General features: G+C 38.8%; 1 protein-coding gene across 2 annotated transcripts in view; it reads right to left on the bottom strand.

Moving 5' to 3' along the window:
• Positions 1-16,195, bottom strand: part of UVRAG (UV radiation resistance associated) — a 320,457-nt gene that overhangs the window by 21,160 nt on the left and 283,102 nt on the right. For both annotated transcript variants that reach the window (XM_018059329.1, XM_018059330.1), the window contains one exon: positions 7,780-7,871. In XM_018059329.1, coding sequence (XP_017914818.1) covers positions 7,780-7,871 — 92 coding nt within the window. The remainder of the gene's footprint in view (positions 1-7,779; positions 7,872-16,195) is intronic.

The raw sequence follows: 16,195 nt of genomic DNA on the forward strand, positions 1-16,195 counted from the left end.
GCCTAATTTTGTATTTTTTGTTTTGTATTGTTTTCTTGAAAGGGTTCCCTAATTGTATCAGCTCGGTGTGCCACAAAACCTAGATCCCCTCTGTTTCTGAAATGAATTTGCACACTAGCCAAGTGGTCTATTCTTTGCCAGTAAAGCTGCTGTGCCTTTTCTAAAGCTGTTCCTGCTATTTGGGGGTGTGGGTATGGATGGAGGTAGGACAGAGGGAAGAGGGAGAGCACATACTTGACAGTGTGTGACTTGAGCCGGTATAAGGACCATATGTGAGAGCAAGGGGAGAGGCGGGGGAAGGAAAGAGCTTGGATTTTACTCTAGCCACTGGAGCTAGGGAGTGATTAAGATACAGCTAAAATTTAAAAAGATCATGCTGGCTACTGTGAAGAATGAACAGAGATGGGACATGAATGAAACCAGGGAGACAGACTGGACTAGTGTAGTGCTCGGGTAAGACCAGGTGGTGGCTGGGCTGGGGTGGTAGCAGCAGAGATGGTGGGAAGAACAGTTGGTGGGTAAGAGATAACAGCATTTTTGCTGATGAACTAGACTGGATCAGGGAGGAGTGAAGAAAAGAAGGAAGAATGCTCCTCTGGTTTGAGCAACTGGGCAGACAGTGTGTCATTGGTTGAGCTGAAGAAGGCGAGCGGAAAGACAGTTCTAAATGCTGAGGCTGAGGTGCCTGTGGTACTCCAAGGGTAGGTTTCAAGCAGCTCTCTGACCATAGAGCTCACAGGAGACGCTGACACTGAAAACAATGCGAGGAGTCATAGCTTGTAGACAGCTTTCGAGAGTGGGGCCACGAGAGAAGAAAGCACAGAGAAAAGGAGAGGAGACCTTCAGGCAGAGCTGTGCAGTTCTCCATACTTACTGATCAAAAAAAGGAGGACGAACAGGAAAAACAGGCAGAAAAGAGCAGCTGAGAGGAGGAAAACCAGTGGAAGATAGCGCTAAAGCCAAGAAAGGAAGATGCATCAAAAAGGCAGGAATGGCCAGCAAGGCCAAAGTCACTAAATACAGACGAGGCTAAGGATGAAAAAGTGGCCGCTAGGTTTGGCAACATTTGAGTTTTAGGCACCTACCTAGATAAGAGGAATTCCAGTACACTGAGAGAACTGGAAATCACACTGGAGTGATTTAAGGAGGAACTGGAAAAAATAGAACATAAATAGACAAAAACCTCTTCTTTCCCCCTCAAAAAAGTAAAACCACTAGGTTTTCCAGACCTTCATGATAGATAATTCCTGTTGTACATAAACTCTTCCAGAGAATGGAAAAGGAGAGTAGAAAAGAAGGAGGAAAGAGCCTCAGTTTATTCTACTAGGCTGTTATCATCCTGTTAAAATCAGACAAAGATTATTGTATACATAAGCTAGCTTCATCTCAGTTTACAAAAGTAAGTATTCCAAAAATATCAGCAAATCATGGAATCTAATTAAAATGATATAAAAGAACTTATTTACAAAACAGAAAGCCTCACAGATTTCAAAAACAAACTTATGGTTATCAAAGGGGAAATGTGGAAGAAAGGGATAAATTAGGGGCTTGGGATTAACATTCACATTACTATAAATAAAACACAACCAACAAGGACCTAGTGCATTGCACAAGGAACTCTATTCAATATTCTGTAATAATCTATATGGGAAAAGAATCTGAAAAAGAAGGAATGTATGTATAACTGAATTACCATGCTGTACACCTGAAACTAACACAGCATTGTAAATGAACTATTAGTCAGTATGAGTCACTCAGTCGTGCCCGACTCTTTGCAACCCCATAGTCTGCAGCCAGCCAGGCTCCTCTGTCCATGGAATTCTCCAGGCGAGAATACTGGAGTGGGCTGCCAATCCCTTCTCCAGGGGATCTTCCCAACCCAGGGATCAAACCTGGGTCTCCTGCATTGTAGGTGATTCTTTACTACTGAGCCACCAAAGGAAGCCCAAATCAACTATACTTCAATAAAACAAAAAAGTGCATGCGTGTGTGTGTGTAATGGAATACTATGCAGCCATAAAGAGAATGAAATAATGCCCTCTGCAGCAACATGGATAGACCTAGAGATTACCACACTAAGGGAAGTAAGTCAGAGAAGACAAATACCATACGAGATCACTTATACAGGAATTTGAAATATGACACAAATGAATTTATCTAAAAAACAGAGACTTACAGACATAGAGAACAAACTGTGGTTGCCAAGGAGGACAGGAGTGAGAGATGGATGGATTGGGAGTTTGGGATTAGCAGATGCAAACTATTATACATGTTGCTTTTCAGCTGCTTAGTCGTGTCCAACTCTTTGTGACCCCATGGACTACATACAGCACACCCTATCCTTCCGTACTCCCAGTGTCTGCTCAACTCATGTCCACTGTATGTATTATACATAGAATGGATGAACAACAAGGTCCTACTGTATAGCAAAGGGAGCTATACTTAGTAGCCTGTAACAAACCATAATGGGATGGATATGAAAAAGAATATATATATGTATGTATGTATGACTGAATCACTTTCTTGTAAAGCAGAAATTAATACACGGCAAATCAACTATACTTCAATAAAGTAAACTTTAAAAATTAGCAAATGAAATCTAATACTATACAAGAAATAATACATCACAATCAAGTAGAGTATATCCCAGGTGGCAAAGATGGTTTAACAACAGAAATGAATGTAGTATTATCTCAATAAACATGATAAGCATTTTATAAAATTCAAAATGCACACATTCATAATTTCAAGAAAAACAACTCGTAGAGAGCTGGCAATAGAAAGAAAGTTCCTTTTGCTAATAAAGAATATCTATCCAAACCTGTAACAGACTACTTAATGGCGAAAAGAAGCATTCTCTTTAAAGTCAGGAATAAGACGACTGCTACTATATGGCTTTATCATTAATATCCACTACTGTTGCTCCTCTTCCATAGAACATAAGAGAACAAAAAGTAATAAAAATTGTGAAAAGAGGAAGAAATAACACTATCATTCAGAAACATGATTGTATATACAGAAAAACTCCAAAGAATCTAAGATAAACTATTACAATTAATGTTTAGTAAGCTTGCTGGATACAGTCTCCAAAATACAAAATCAGTGGTGTTCCTTTATACTAGCCACAAAGAAGTTGGATGCTATAATAAAAAATTTATAACAGCAACCAAAATGGTAAGCTACCAAGGACTGAGTATATAATAAAAGATGTGTAAGGCCTTTATGAAGAAAGCTTCGACACTTTGCTGAGGTCTGTTTAAAAAAAAACAAAACATATAAAGAGATACCATGTTCACAGAAAGACTCAATATCATAAAGCTGTCAAATCACTCAAATACAATTCATAAATCAAGAAAAGCCAAAAGAGATTTGAAGAAGGACCGTAAGTAGGAGCCTCACCAGACCAGATATCAAGAAAGTTGGGGAAATCTTCCTTTCCCCTTGCTTTGAAGGGATATGATTTAAGAGTAACACTCTTGGCCTCTCTCCATCCTCCCACTTACTTGCTCTTAGGGGAAGAGGGCCTTTTCTGATTGGTGACTTTAGAGGGAAAGATAAAACCTGGGTATTCCTGGCTTAGCCCCATCTGGGTTTCTGCAGGAGTCACCGGACAGTATAGTTAAGGGCTGGTTGCTGGCGGGGAAGCCTGGGGCTCTCCAGTTCACATCCTGATTGCGAAAGTAGGTTTAATTTTGAGTGATGTCTTTGCAAGCACTTTTATAATAGATCTAAAGCTGCATTTTCCAAGTGGCTTTATCAGTAATAAAACTGACATTTTGATTTCTGTTAGTCTGTCTCCTATCTCCTCTCTCAAGTGGTTCCAAATGTTAGGAGGAAGAGAGATGCTCAAACCTCAGTAAGACTTACAGAAATTACACCTTATATTAATTAAAAATATGGTACTAGCCTATAGATAGACTATAAACAATGAAACAGAATAAGAAGCCTGGAAACAGATTCATGTGTAAGTTAATTTGATATATGAAACAGACTGATTATCAACAGTGGATAAAAGGTAAAGATTCTTCAATAAATGATACTGAGACAATCTGCCGAGTGTACTGAGCAAGATTTATTTTAGTTGGTTGATCAGGTGGTGCAGTGAGGTATCTCTCTTTTTGATTATTTTAATTTACCATTTGTGTTATAAAACCTTTCATGATTTATGTACCTTGTTTCCAACCAGATCACAAATCCCTTGAAGGTAGGGCTTGAGCCTCATACTTACCGTTACCTCTGAGCACTTATCATGGACTGATCACTGACAGTGTTAAACACGTGCTTGCTAGCTCACTTTTAAAGCAACAGTGGGATTTCCCAGCGGTCCAGGCGTTAAGACTCTGTGCTCCCAATGCAGGGGGTACAGGTTTGGTCCCTGGCTGGGGAACTGAGCTTCCACACGCCACATGGTGTGGCAAAAAAAAAAATTAAAAAGTAACAGTAATAATAATGAGGATACAATAATTATTTTTTTAAATTAAAACTTAGTTCCTAGCCTTCATTCCTCAGGGTATATAGGTCTATGTCAACACTAACTTTTTATGATGATTTTGATATTCTGAGTAGAATTTTTTAAACAATTGTGTATTTGCTTAACAGGAGTCTTGTCTAAAGTCAGACATCCATATTTTTGAAGATCATGAGACAAAAATAAAAAAACAAAGTGACAGTAAATCACAGATGTCACTTTATTATCCTCAAGGCCTATCCTGATGGCACAGAAGGAAATGAAACTATTCTTGTACTTTCCTCCTCACAAATTATTTTCCACCTACCATCTCATTTCATCCTCACCACAAACCAGTGAGATGAGCAGGGATTACAGATGAGGAAATTACATTTTAGAGAGGTAGGAGTTTAAATTTAGACAGCCAATCAGAAAATTAAAGTGACACGGTTACACGGATAATGTATTTACCTGAGGTTTTTAAAAACAGGTCATGACATTGTACAGGAGGCAGGGATCAAGACCATTCCCAAGAAAAGAAATACAAAAAGGCAAAATGGTTGTCTAAGAAGGCCTTACAAAGAGCTGTGAATAGAAGAGAAGCGAAAGGCAAAGGAGAAAAGGAAAGATATACCCATTTGAATGCAGAGTTCTAAAGAATAGCAAGGAGACATAAGAAAGTCTTCCTAAGTGATCAATGCAAAGAAAGAGAGGAAAACAATAGAATGGGAAAGACTAGAGATCTCTTCAAGAAAATTAGACGTACTAAGGGAACATTTCATACAAAGATGGGCTCAATAAAGGACAGAAATGGTATGGACCTAACAGAAGCAGAAGAAATTAAGAAGAGGTGGCAAGAATACACAGAAGAACTACACAAAAAAGATCTTCACGACTCAGATATATCACAGTGGTGTGATCACCAACCTAGGGCCAGATACCCTGGAATGAGAAGTCAAGCGGGCCTTAGGTAGCATGACTACCAACACAGCTAGTGGAGGTGATGGAATTCCAGTTGAGCTACTTCAAATTCTAAAAGATGATGCTGTGAAAGTGCTGCACTCAATATGCCAGCAAATTTGGAAAATGCAGCAGTGGCCACAGACTGGAAAAGGTCAGTCTTCATTCCAATCCCAAAGAAAGGCAATGTCAAAAAATGCTCAAACTACCACACAATTGCATTCATCTCACACGCTAGCAAAGTAACACTCAAAATTCTCCAAGCCAGACTTCAACAGTATGTGAACTGTGAACTTCCAGATGTTCAAGCTGGTTTTAGAAAAGGCAGAGGAACCAGAGATCAAATTGCCAACATCTGCTGGATCACCAGAAAAGCAAGAGAGTTCCAAAAAAGAGAAATCTACTTCTGCTTTATTGACTGTGCCAAAGCCTTTGACTGTGTGGATCATAATAAACTGTGGAAAATTCTGAAAGAGATGGAAATACCAGACTACCTGACCTGCCTCTTGAGAAATCTGTATGCAGGCCAGGAAGCAACAGTTAGAACTGCACACGAAACAACAGACTGGTTCCCAATTGGGAAAGGACTATGTCAAGGCTATATATTGTCACCCTGCTTATTTAACTTATATGTAGAGTACATCATGAGAAACGCTGGGCTGGAGGAAGCACAAGCTGGAATCAAGATTGCCTGGAGAAATATCAATAACCTCAGATATTCAGATGACACCACCCTATGGCAGAAAGCAAAGAAGAACTAAACAGTCTCTTGATGAAAGTGAAAGAGGAGAGTGAAAAAGTTGGCTTAAAACTCAACATTCAGAAAACTAAGATCATGGCATCTGGTCCCATCAATTCATGGCAAATAGATGGGGACATAGTAGAAACAGTGATAGACTTTTATTTTTCTGGGCTCCAAAATCACTGCAGATGGTGACTGTAGCCATGAAATTAAAAGACTCTTGCTCCTTGGAAGAAAAGTTATGACCAACTTAGAAAGTATATTAAAAAGCAGAGACATTACTTTGCTGACAAAGGTCCATCTAGTCAAAGCTATGGTTTTCCCAGGAGTCATGAATGGATGTGAGAGTTGGACTACAAAGAAAGCTGAGTGCCGAAGAATTGATGCTTTTGAACTGTGGTGTTGGAGAAGACTCTTGAGAGTCCCTTGGATGGCAAAGAGATCCAACCAGTCCATTCTGAAGGAGATCAGTCCTGAATATTCTTTGGAAGGACTCATGTTGAAGCTAAAACTCCAGTACTTTGGCCACTGGATGCGAAGAGCTGACTCATTTGGAAAGACCCTGATGCTGGAAGGGATTGAGGGCAGGAGGAGAAGGGGACAACAGAGGATGAGATGGTTGGATGGCATTACTGACTCAATGGACATGAGTTTGAGTAAACTCCGGGAGTTGGTGATGGACAGGGAGGCCTGGCGTGCTGCAGTCCATGGGGTTGCAAAGAGTTGGATATGAGTGAGCAACTGAACTGAACACTGTGATAAATGTTGAACAATTTGGCATGAATGACGGAATCTCTAAACTTAAAACAACAACAAAATTCACATAGCAAATGAGAAAAAGATCTGGGACTCAGAACCCAGTGCTCCTTAGAATAAACCATGCTGTTCTCAGCTGTCTAACTCTAAAGGCCTGATCTGAATGCACATAATTTTGTAAGTTATTGCCTATCATCCAAGGGCTCGAATTACTAAATGACTAGCGCCAACAGCTTCCCTTTTATTCAAGTCAAGTTAATTATCTAATGTCTTCTTTGCATCAGATGGTCCCTTTCCCCTTGTCTTTTGAAGAGGGTCATGTCCATCCTGACAAAGCACTTTTAGGCAGCAGCTTGCCCTTATGGTTACAACAGGCACTGACATCACATGTGAGAAATATTCCAGCACGTCTGTTCCTCCAGGTCTCAGACTACATCCTGACAGCCTGACCTATTCCTTGTGTGCTTTCTTCCCTTCATTCTCAACCACTTATCCTGATGTGTGCTTTTATTTTTTTAACTGTCCTTTGCTTGTTCTTTGGAAAAGTCCTGGGGGCTCCATGTCCTCCGTTTACAAATCACATGGCTGTCCTCCAGCCTCTGCCTCAACCATGCATTCAAGAATTCCTCACCTAGCCAACCTTCCCATGTCTAAACAATACTTCCTTGAACCCACCCTCCTCCCATGGGTGCTTCACCCTCTTAACCAGACTGGAGCTTAGAATTATACAGGTATGATGGCTGCTTTTTCTTTTCTTCAGGTATCTCATTATAGAAGAAAACCCAGAAGGCAGGTGTGGAGCAGAAGTCAGGCAAGTTCCTCCAGATCACTATCCACCTAGCAGTTTCTGGGTATGGCAGAGAAAGGTACTTACCACCTGACCATTAGTCCATGCTCCATGAAGTTTTTCAGGTTAGGAAGGGTTTGCCTCAAGTCTGGAGTCCCTAGTCCATGTTGATATCTTAGCTGCAAAGATGGAAAGACAGAATTAAATTCTGGCAGACACTAGGCAATACTTCCCAAACATGACCCACTGAAGACTTAGTCGTTCCCCTCCCTACTGCTTTAAACTCTAATGAGGAAATGTGACTGTATGAACCCAACACCATCCCAACCACACTTTCTGGATGGTGTTTAAAGGTAGTCTGCTCACTTCCTGCTCCCTTGCCTCCTAAAGTGAGAGAAGACTAAGAATGACCAACTATATGGAATCAGGATTATTTTCAAGACCCCTGTAGAGTTTGCTAACATCAACCCCAGGGACGTATACCATAAAAACAGTATTTCATTTTAAGTACTGAAGGCTGGGATTATACACTGAGCACATTCAGCCCTTCTTTCACTGACTTGACCCTCTGCAGAATCAAGAGTAAGGTTTATGTTGTATGTGTCTCTGATGCCCAAGTATCTGACACAGTGCTAGTGCTCATTTCATGCTTATTAAACAAAGAGCAAGTCATTTTTGAGGCTGTGCTTTACGCTACTTCTCTTGTGCTTCTAGCTTTCCTTTTTCTCTAGGACCAGAGAACAGAGTTGCTATGGCCTGTGGCTAAGATCTGCTCTTAGTTTTACTTATTTCTGCCAGAGGCTGATTTTCTACAATTCAGTGCCCTTCTAAGTGTCTTGGGTAACCTACTAAATGGTTCTCATCTGCCTGTTCCTGCCTCCTCTCACTTTGTCTCTAAGACTATTTGCTTCCTCACTAAGCATAATAAAGATCTGAGGTTAAGTATAATGTGCATATTCATACACACACATGATGTCAAATACACAGTAAGTGTACAACACAGCCCTGTAGAAATGTATTTTTCAAATGACATAATATATATGAAGTAAGGACTTTGTAAACTGCATACTGATGTACATATATGAAGGGTCATCTGCCTTAAAGTTTTGCTTTTCCAGCACCTAATTTAAAAGTGGCTAAGTTAAACTTTAAATATTTTCCTCTTAAAAAAAATAAAACTACTATCAACAAAAAGTCAAAGTAAGTTTTCTTTTGTTTGTATCTAGTACTCAATTGACTTTTCACTTAAGTGGGAGTGAGTGACATTTAACAAAGAGTTCACTCTCACTACACTGAACTTTCAAAGAAAACCCCCAAACCTAATCAGGTCTCTTTAATGGTCAGAACATACACATAAAATAAGAAGGAAGAAACAGAGAATGTTAAAGCTAAAAGATATCTTGTTAGCCCTTTTCTTGTGCAGATGGGAAAACTGAAGCCCAGAAAGAGGAAGGAATTTCTCCAGAGCCACACGTTTCAATGGCAAAGACATTATTAGTCACAGCCTCCTTTTCGAAATCATGCTACTCGACCAGCTACCCCAAAGTCTGAGAGGAAAATTGGTTAGAAAAAAACAAAACCCCAAACCTTGAGAAGACAAAGGGAAAATATTCTTTTCCTTTTCCAAATCTAGCTTGGTGACCTAAATCACCTCCTGAGATTTGCTGACCTTGAATTATAAGATCTCCTCCATATTATATGACATCATTTCTTATATTAATATAAAAACATTTTTTCCATTCACTGATAAAAGCAAAATGGCTGACATCCCAATATGACATTCCTGAATTCATTGTTTCAATAAAAAAGTGAAATTGTTTACACATGGCATGGAAATTTCACCTGTGATTCATACTGAAAAATATTAAATATCAAAAAAGTAAAACCACCCCACACTAAAATAACACTAAGCTATGTGTCCCTGAGCCAGTATGTAGTCAACTGCCTGCCCCAGGCTTAACAATGGAAGGTGGGTGTTGAATTCTTTTCAGAGACCACAATGAAAATTTCTCTCCAAGTCTGATTTCCACTAAAAAAGGAAAATGTGGGAATTTCAAGCCTCCACCCAAATCTTAACTCCTCATTTGCTGCCAAGCATTATTTTTATCATAGAATCTTCGGATATCATAGCTTTAAAAAGACTATGGAGATCTTTTCCATCATCCATTTCTTCATAAGTGAAGAAACTAAGACTCAATAGGACAAGTGTCCTGCCCAAGGTCTCAGAGCTGATAAGGGACAAAGCCAAGGCTAGACTCTCAGTAACAACTCTGAATCCTTTGTCATGTCACCCTTTCAGTCTTCAACATATAGAACTAAAATAGAAATTCCCACATAGTACATATATGTTGTTCAGTCGCCAAGTCATGTCTGTCTCTTTGCAACCCCATGACCTGTAGCATGCCAGGCTTCCCTGTCCTTCTCTTTCTCCCCAACCTTGCTCAAAGTCATGTTCATTGAGTCAGTGATGGCATCCAACCATTTCATCCTCTGTCGCCCCCTTCTCTTCTTGCCCTCAATCTTTCCCAGCATCAAGGTCTCTTCCAGTGAGTTGGCTCTTCTCATCAGGTGGCCAAAGTCTGTGTGTGTGTGTATGTGTGTGTGTATGTGTATGTAAAAAATTTAAAGTACATATAATGTTTTAAGTCTAAACTACTAAAAGGCTTATAATGAAAAAGCAACAGTTCTTTGCTCTTCAGTAGTGATCACTTTTAGTTTTTTCTTTACCTTCATATTTCTAAATACACTTATACTAATATTTCTTGTTCTATCCCTCTCATTTAGACATCATCTACTATGTTCCTGTTATGCAAAATGAGAATTTAGCCCTTTTATTACTCTTTTCTTAATACATTTTATCTCCTTACCGATAATTACCTACTTTTTATTAAAGAATATGAGGATTTAACTGTCTACTCTCTCAAAAACACTTTTCCTCATTCTCTTAAGATATTCAATTATTTTGGAATGTAACATTTTTTTGTTAAATCAATATTTAGTGTTTACCTTACACCTACAAAAATACTGTTCACTGCTAAGCCATATAATATACTATTCCTTTTTTGCCTTATGTTTGTTTTTCCTGAAATGATAATTGCCATTTATCTCACTTGTTGAGTACCCATGTACCTATCACTAGATCCTCCCCCAATTAGGACAAAACCTTAAATCCTTCCAGTCTGGTTAATAAAGACATCATATAACAACCTATCAGCCCATACCGCATCCCTTGGAGATTATTTCCTACAGTACCTTCTGTCTGCTCCAATCTGAACAGTTTGTTCTCTAAGCTGGTTCTCTTATTACCTATTTACAACTTTCTTTCACCATCATCCTAGTAATTCTGTTTACAGTCACCCCTCTATATCCCAAAGGGACTGGCTCCAGGAGTCCCTGCAGATACCAAACACTGCAGATGTTCAAGTCCCTCATCTAAAATGGTGCATATGTATAGTGAACATTCAGCCCTCCATATCCCACACCCAGGTTTTATGTCAGTGGATACAGAGGGCTGACTGTAATTGTGTTGAGGCTGCTGTTTCCTAGATCTCATCACTTGTTCCTTGATTTATTGCCTCATTTTGGTGGAGCATATTCTATAATAGAGAATATATATATTCTCTAGAATATAATAACCTAGTCAGCATATTAAAAAGCAGAGACATTACTCTGCCGACAAAGGTCCGTTTAGTCAAAGCTATGGTTTTTCCAGTAGTCATGTATGGATGCAAGAGTTGGACTGTAAAGAAAGCTGAGTGTGAAGAATTGATGTTTTTGAACTGTGGTGTTGGAGAAGACTCTTGAGAGTCCCCAGGACTCATCTGAAAAGACCCTGATGCTGGGAAACATTGAGGGCAGGAGGAGAAGGGGATAACAGAGGATGAGATGGTTGGATGGCATCACTGACTCAATGGACATGGGTTTGGGTGGACTCTGGGGGTTGGTGATGGACATGGAGGCCTGGTGTGCTGCGGTTCACGGGGTTGCAAAGAGTTGGACACGACTGAGTGACTGAACTGAACTGGACTGCAAGGAGATGAAACCAGTCAATCCCAAAGGAAATCAGTTCTGAATGTTCACTGGAAGGACTGATGCTGAAGCTGAAACTCCAACACTTTGGCCACCTGATGCGAAGAAATGACTCACTGGAAAATACCCTGATGCTGAGAAGGATTGAAGGCAGGAGGAGAAGGGGACAACAGAGGATGAGATAGTTGGATGGCATTACCAACTCGATGGATGTAAGTCTGAGCAAGCTCCAGGAGTTAGTGATGGACAGGGAAGCCTGATGTGCTGCAGTTCATGGGCTTGCAAACAGTAAGGCACCACTGAGCTACCAAACTAAACTGATTCTATAATGGCTTTCTGGAAAAGGGCCACATGAGAAGTATCATTTTTAACACTTTGAATATTTAAAAATATCTTTAATTCCATTCTCGTACTTGAATGATAGTTTGCTTGGGTATAAAATTCAAGGCTGTAATGATTATTCCTTTGGAATGTTGTTTCACTGTCATTTAATTTTGCATATAGCAATTGAGAAACCTGATAACATTCTGATTCCTGACCCATGTGTGTGAAGCGATTCTTCTCTCTTCAGGATTTTATTCTTTAATGTCAGTATTCAGAAATTTTACAATGATAAGCTTTTGTTTGGGTCTTTTATCATTTACTGTTTTGGTCTGAATTTAGTGAGTCCTTTGTTCTTATTTCCTTCCAGCTTTATTGAGATATAATTGACATACAATTCTGTGTAAGTTAAAGGTGTGTAGCACAGTGATTTGACTTATATACATCATGAAATGAATACCACAGTAAGTTTAGAGAACATCCATCATTTCATATAGATACAAAATTAAAGAAAAAAAAATTATCTTTTCCTTGTAATGAGAACTCTTAAAATTTACTCTCTTAACCTTCATATATAACATACAGCAGTGTTAATATATTAATCATGGTATACAATACATCCCTAGTAGTTATTTGTCTTATAACTGGAAGTTTGTACCTTTTGACCACTTTAATCCAATCCACTCCCACCACAATTCACCCCCACCTCTAGTAACCAGAAATCTGATCTCTCTTTCTATGAGTTTATTTTTGAAGTAAAACTGATCTAAACACTATGTTAGTTCCTGGTACAAAACACAGTGATTTGATTATTTCCATACATTACAAAATGATCACCACAATAAATATAGCTACCATCTGTCACTATACAGAGATATCACATTATTATTGACTGTATTTCCCACACTGTACATTTCATCCCTGTGGCTCATCTGTTTTGTAATTGAAAGTTTGTATCTCTTAATTACCCTCACCTGGTTCACTCATCCCCCACTTACTGACCTTCCTTTGGCAACCTGTTTGTAGCTAGGACTCTTTATATCTGTTTTGTTATGCTTGTTCATTTGTTTTGTTTTTTAGATTGTATGTATAAGTGAAACATATAGCATCTGTCTTTCTCTGATTTATTTCACTTTATAGCATAATATCCTCTAGGTCTATCCATGTTGCTGCAAATGGCAAGATTTTGTTCTCTTTTATTGGTGAATAATGTTCCAGTGCATGTGTGTGCACGCACATGTATGCGCCACACCATCTTCATCCATTCAGCTACTCACGGGCACTTAGGTTGCTTCCATATCATGGATATCAGGAATAACGCAGTAATAGGGGTGTATTTGTCTTTTCAAATTAGTGGTTTTGGTTTCTTTGGAAAAATACCAACAGTGCACAAGTGTTTTCTTTTCTCCACATTCTTGTCAACACTTGTTATTTCTTGTCTTTTTCATAACAGCCATTCTGACAGATGTGAGGTTGCTGTAGTTTTGATTTGCATTTTGATTAATGATGTTGAGCATCTTTTCATGTGTCCATTGATTGCCTCTGTGTGTTCTTTGGAAAAATGTCTATTCAGGTCCTCTGTCCATTTTTTAATTGGGTTGGCTTTTTTCTTGATATTGAGTTGACTGAGTTCTTTATATTTTGGATATTAACTCCTTTTCAGATATATCACTTACAAATATCTTCTCCCATTCAGTAGGTAGTCTTTTCATTTTGTTCATAGTTTCCTTTGTTGTGCAAAATATTTTCAGTCTGATATAGTCCCATTTGTTTACTTTGCTTTTGTTTTCCTTGCTAGTGAGTCCTTTCAATATGAAAACTCTTATCCTCTAATTTTGATTGTTTTCTATTATCATTATTGTTATTTTTATTTTCTGTCTCCTCTATCTTCATTTTCTGTTACTTTTGTTTTTTTTTCTTTTTTTTTTGTTTTTGTTTCAGCCTTAAAAATTATTTTTTTAATGTCTAGCTTTCTTTAATGTCTGGTAATCTTTGGTTGTCAATTCTTCTTTATGAATGAAACTTTAAAGTGCTGATCAGATAGTCTGTATATTGGCAGGACTTGCTGAGGACTGGAGGATGCACGCCTAAGTTCATTGCTGCATTATTCACAATAGCCACAATATGGAAACAAGCTAGTGCCTATCAGTAGATACATGGATAAAAAAGAGGTGGGGTATACATATGCATGCACACATATACACTGGAATATTACTGAGCCATAAGAGAGAACAAAATCCTGCTATTTGCAACAACACGGATAGACCTAGAGGGTACTATGCTAAGTGAAATAAGTTACTCTGGAGTTCTATGGCTTGAACTACATTGCTTCTTGAAGGCTTTAGGTTTTGGTTTCCCCCATTCTGCCTACTCATAGTTTGTCATTTATCTGCTTGTGATTTTCTAAAATGCTGTTGACTCTACTACCTGCTCTTGTCTCTTCTGTTCTTTTCATCTTCGTGTGCTTACAATTTTAAATTATTTTGTCTTTATTAGTAGCATTTCATTAGGGCCTGACATAAATGAGTATACTTAATTTGTTTACCATGAAGTCCCCTATGTATATAATAGTTTTCCATTACTGGCTATTGGAATCACCTCTCTGAGATTCTCTTTCCTGTCACCAAGTGTCCCTCTAGGCATCCTCCCTCTGTCTATTCTATCCACTCTGAAAGAGCCAACACCAGTTCTATTTCCTGTAGGAAGCTCTCTGATTGTCCCAAGGTAAGGGGGCATTTTACCCCTCTGCCAAATCCCTTCCTACACCACCTTTCCATCTGCTGTCTTTGGAAAGCCTAAACTAAATGAATATATACTTAATACATATTTGTTAATAAGTTAAAATTAATGCTGCATGGGAGGAAATGAGAGGCATCATGACATACTGGGATGAGCTTAGATACAGAAGATCTGGGTTTGAATACCAGTGCTGTCACTTACTACTTGTTTGACCTCAGATTTGTCACTTCTTGTAAATGGGGATGTTATCTGCCCTGCAGAGCTACTGTTAAGTGTAAATACAATACATTATGTAGGGTACCCAAAATAATAGCTGATACATAGTAAATGGTCAATAAACTGTATCTAATATCATTATGCTACATATATACTCTGTCTATATATTATCACAGCATCTGCTGCTAAGCTAGGCATAAGATAGGTGCTCAAAATCAGCTTATCACTTAATTAGGATGAGAGTCAGAAAAGGAGAACAGAACTCAAGTCAAAGGAAAAAAACTTAAGTACATAGTTCACTTTTTTAAAAACAAGTTTTTACTAGTTTACTAAGTTCCTCACTACAAGCACTCGAGAAAGGCAACAATAAACACATACACATATTAATATCTTTAAAATACCTGCAGAGTGAAGCGGGAAGTTTGACACATGATGTGGGTGGTCAGTAGACCTGGGTGACAGACACAGTTCTGCTCTATGGCCATGAGCAAGTCCCTTCCCTGCCAGGGCTACTCAAATAATTGTCAAACTACCTTTTTTGGTAGCCATGGAATCCTTTATTCACATGAAATATTATATAGAAGCCCAAGTGTAAAACAAATAGAGGACACTGTAGGCAATTGTGGACGAGTAGAGTTAGAACCAAAGAGGCGTTCCCATCTGGAGTTTAAACCCCACTGGACTAGATCATCTCCAAGAGACTTCAAAGTTCGGACTCCACTTTAAAACGCCCTAAAAAAATTGATAGGTTTGAACCATGCATCTATACGTTTAAAGTATGGCTAGGGTATGCCTTCACAAGGTGAATGCTGAAGGACACTGATCCACTCAGCCCCGTTTCTGGTTCTGCTCACTTCTGATGTGTCAGAAGTCAAAGCTGGATAAGAGGGTGTCAAACCGTCATGTGTTCACTGTGGCATAAGTCTGATGGAAGAGTCTACAAAAGACACACTTCTGGACACCTTAAGGGAAATGTCTAAAAATGGAGGGAGTACAATGGGGTCCAGCCTAATGTTGTACTGTATCAGGTAGAGGTGACCCATGATTAAAATGCAAATGTGAATTAAAATGTAAATACTTCAGGAGAGGAACAAATCTAAATTTTTACTTAGTGTTTCTTTAACAAGTTAACTCCCTGTTAAGGTATTAGTAAAAGCAAGAAGTTAAAGAAGGAGTGAGGCCAAGGAAGAAAGACTAA

This window comes from Capra hircus, chromosome 15 (genome assembly GCF_001704415.2).
Source record: "Capra hircus breed San Clemente chromosome 15, ASM170441v1, whole genome shotgun sequence".
NCBI classification, from domain to species: Eukaryota; Metazoa; Chordata; class Mammalia; order Artiodactyla; family Bovidae; genus Capra; species Capra hircus.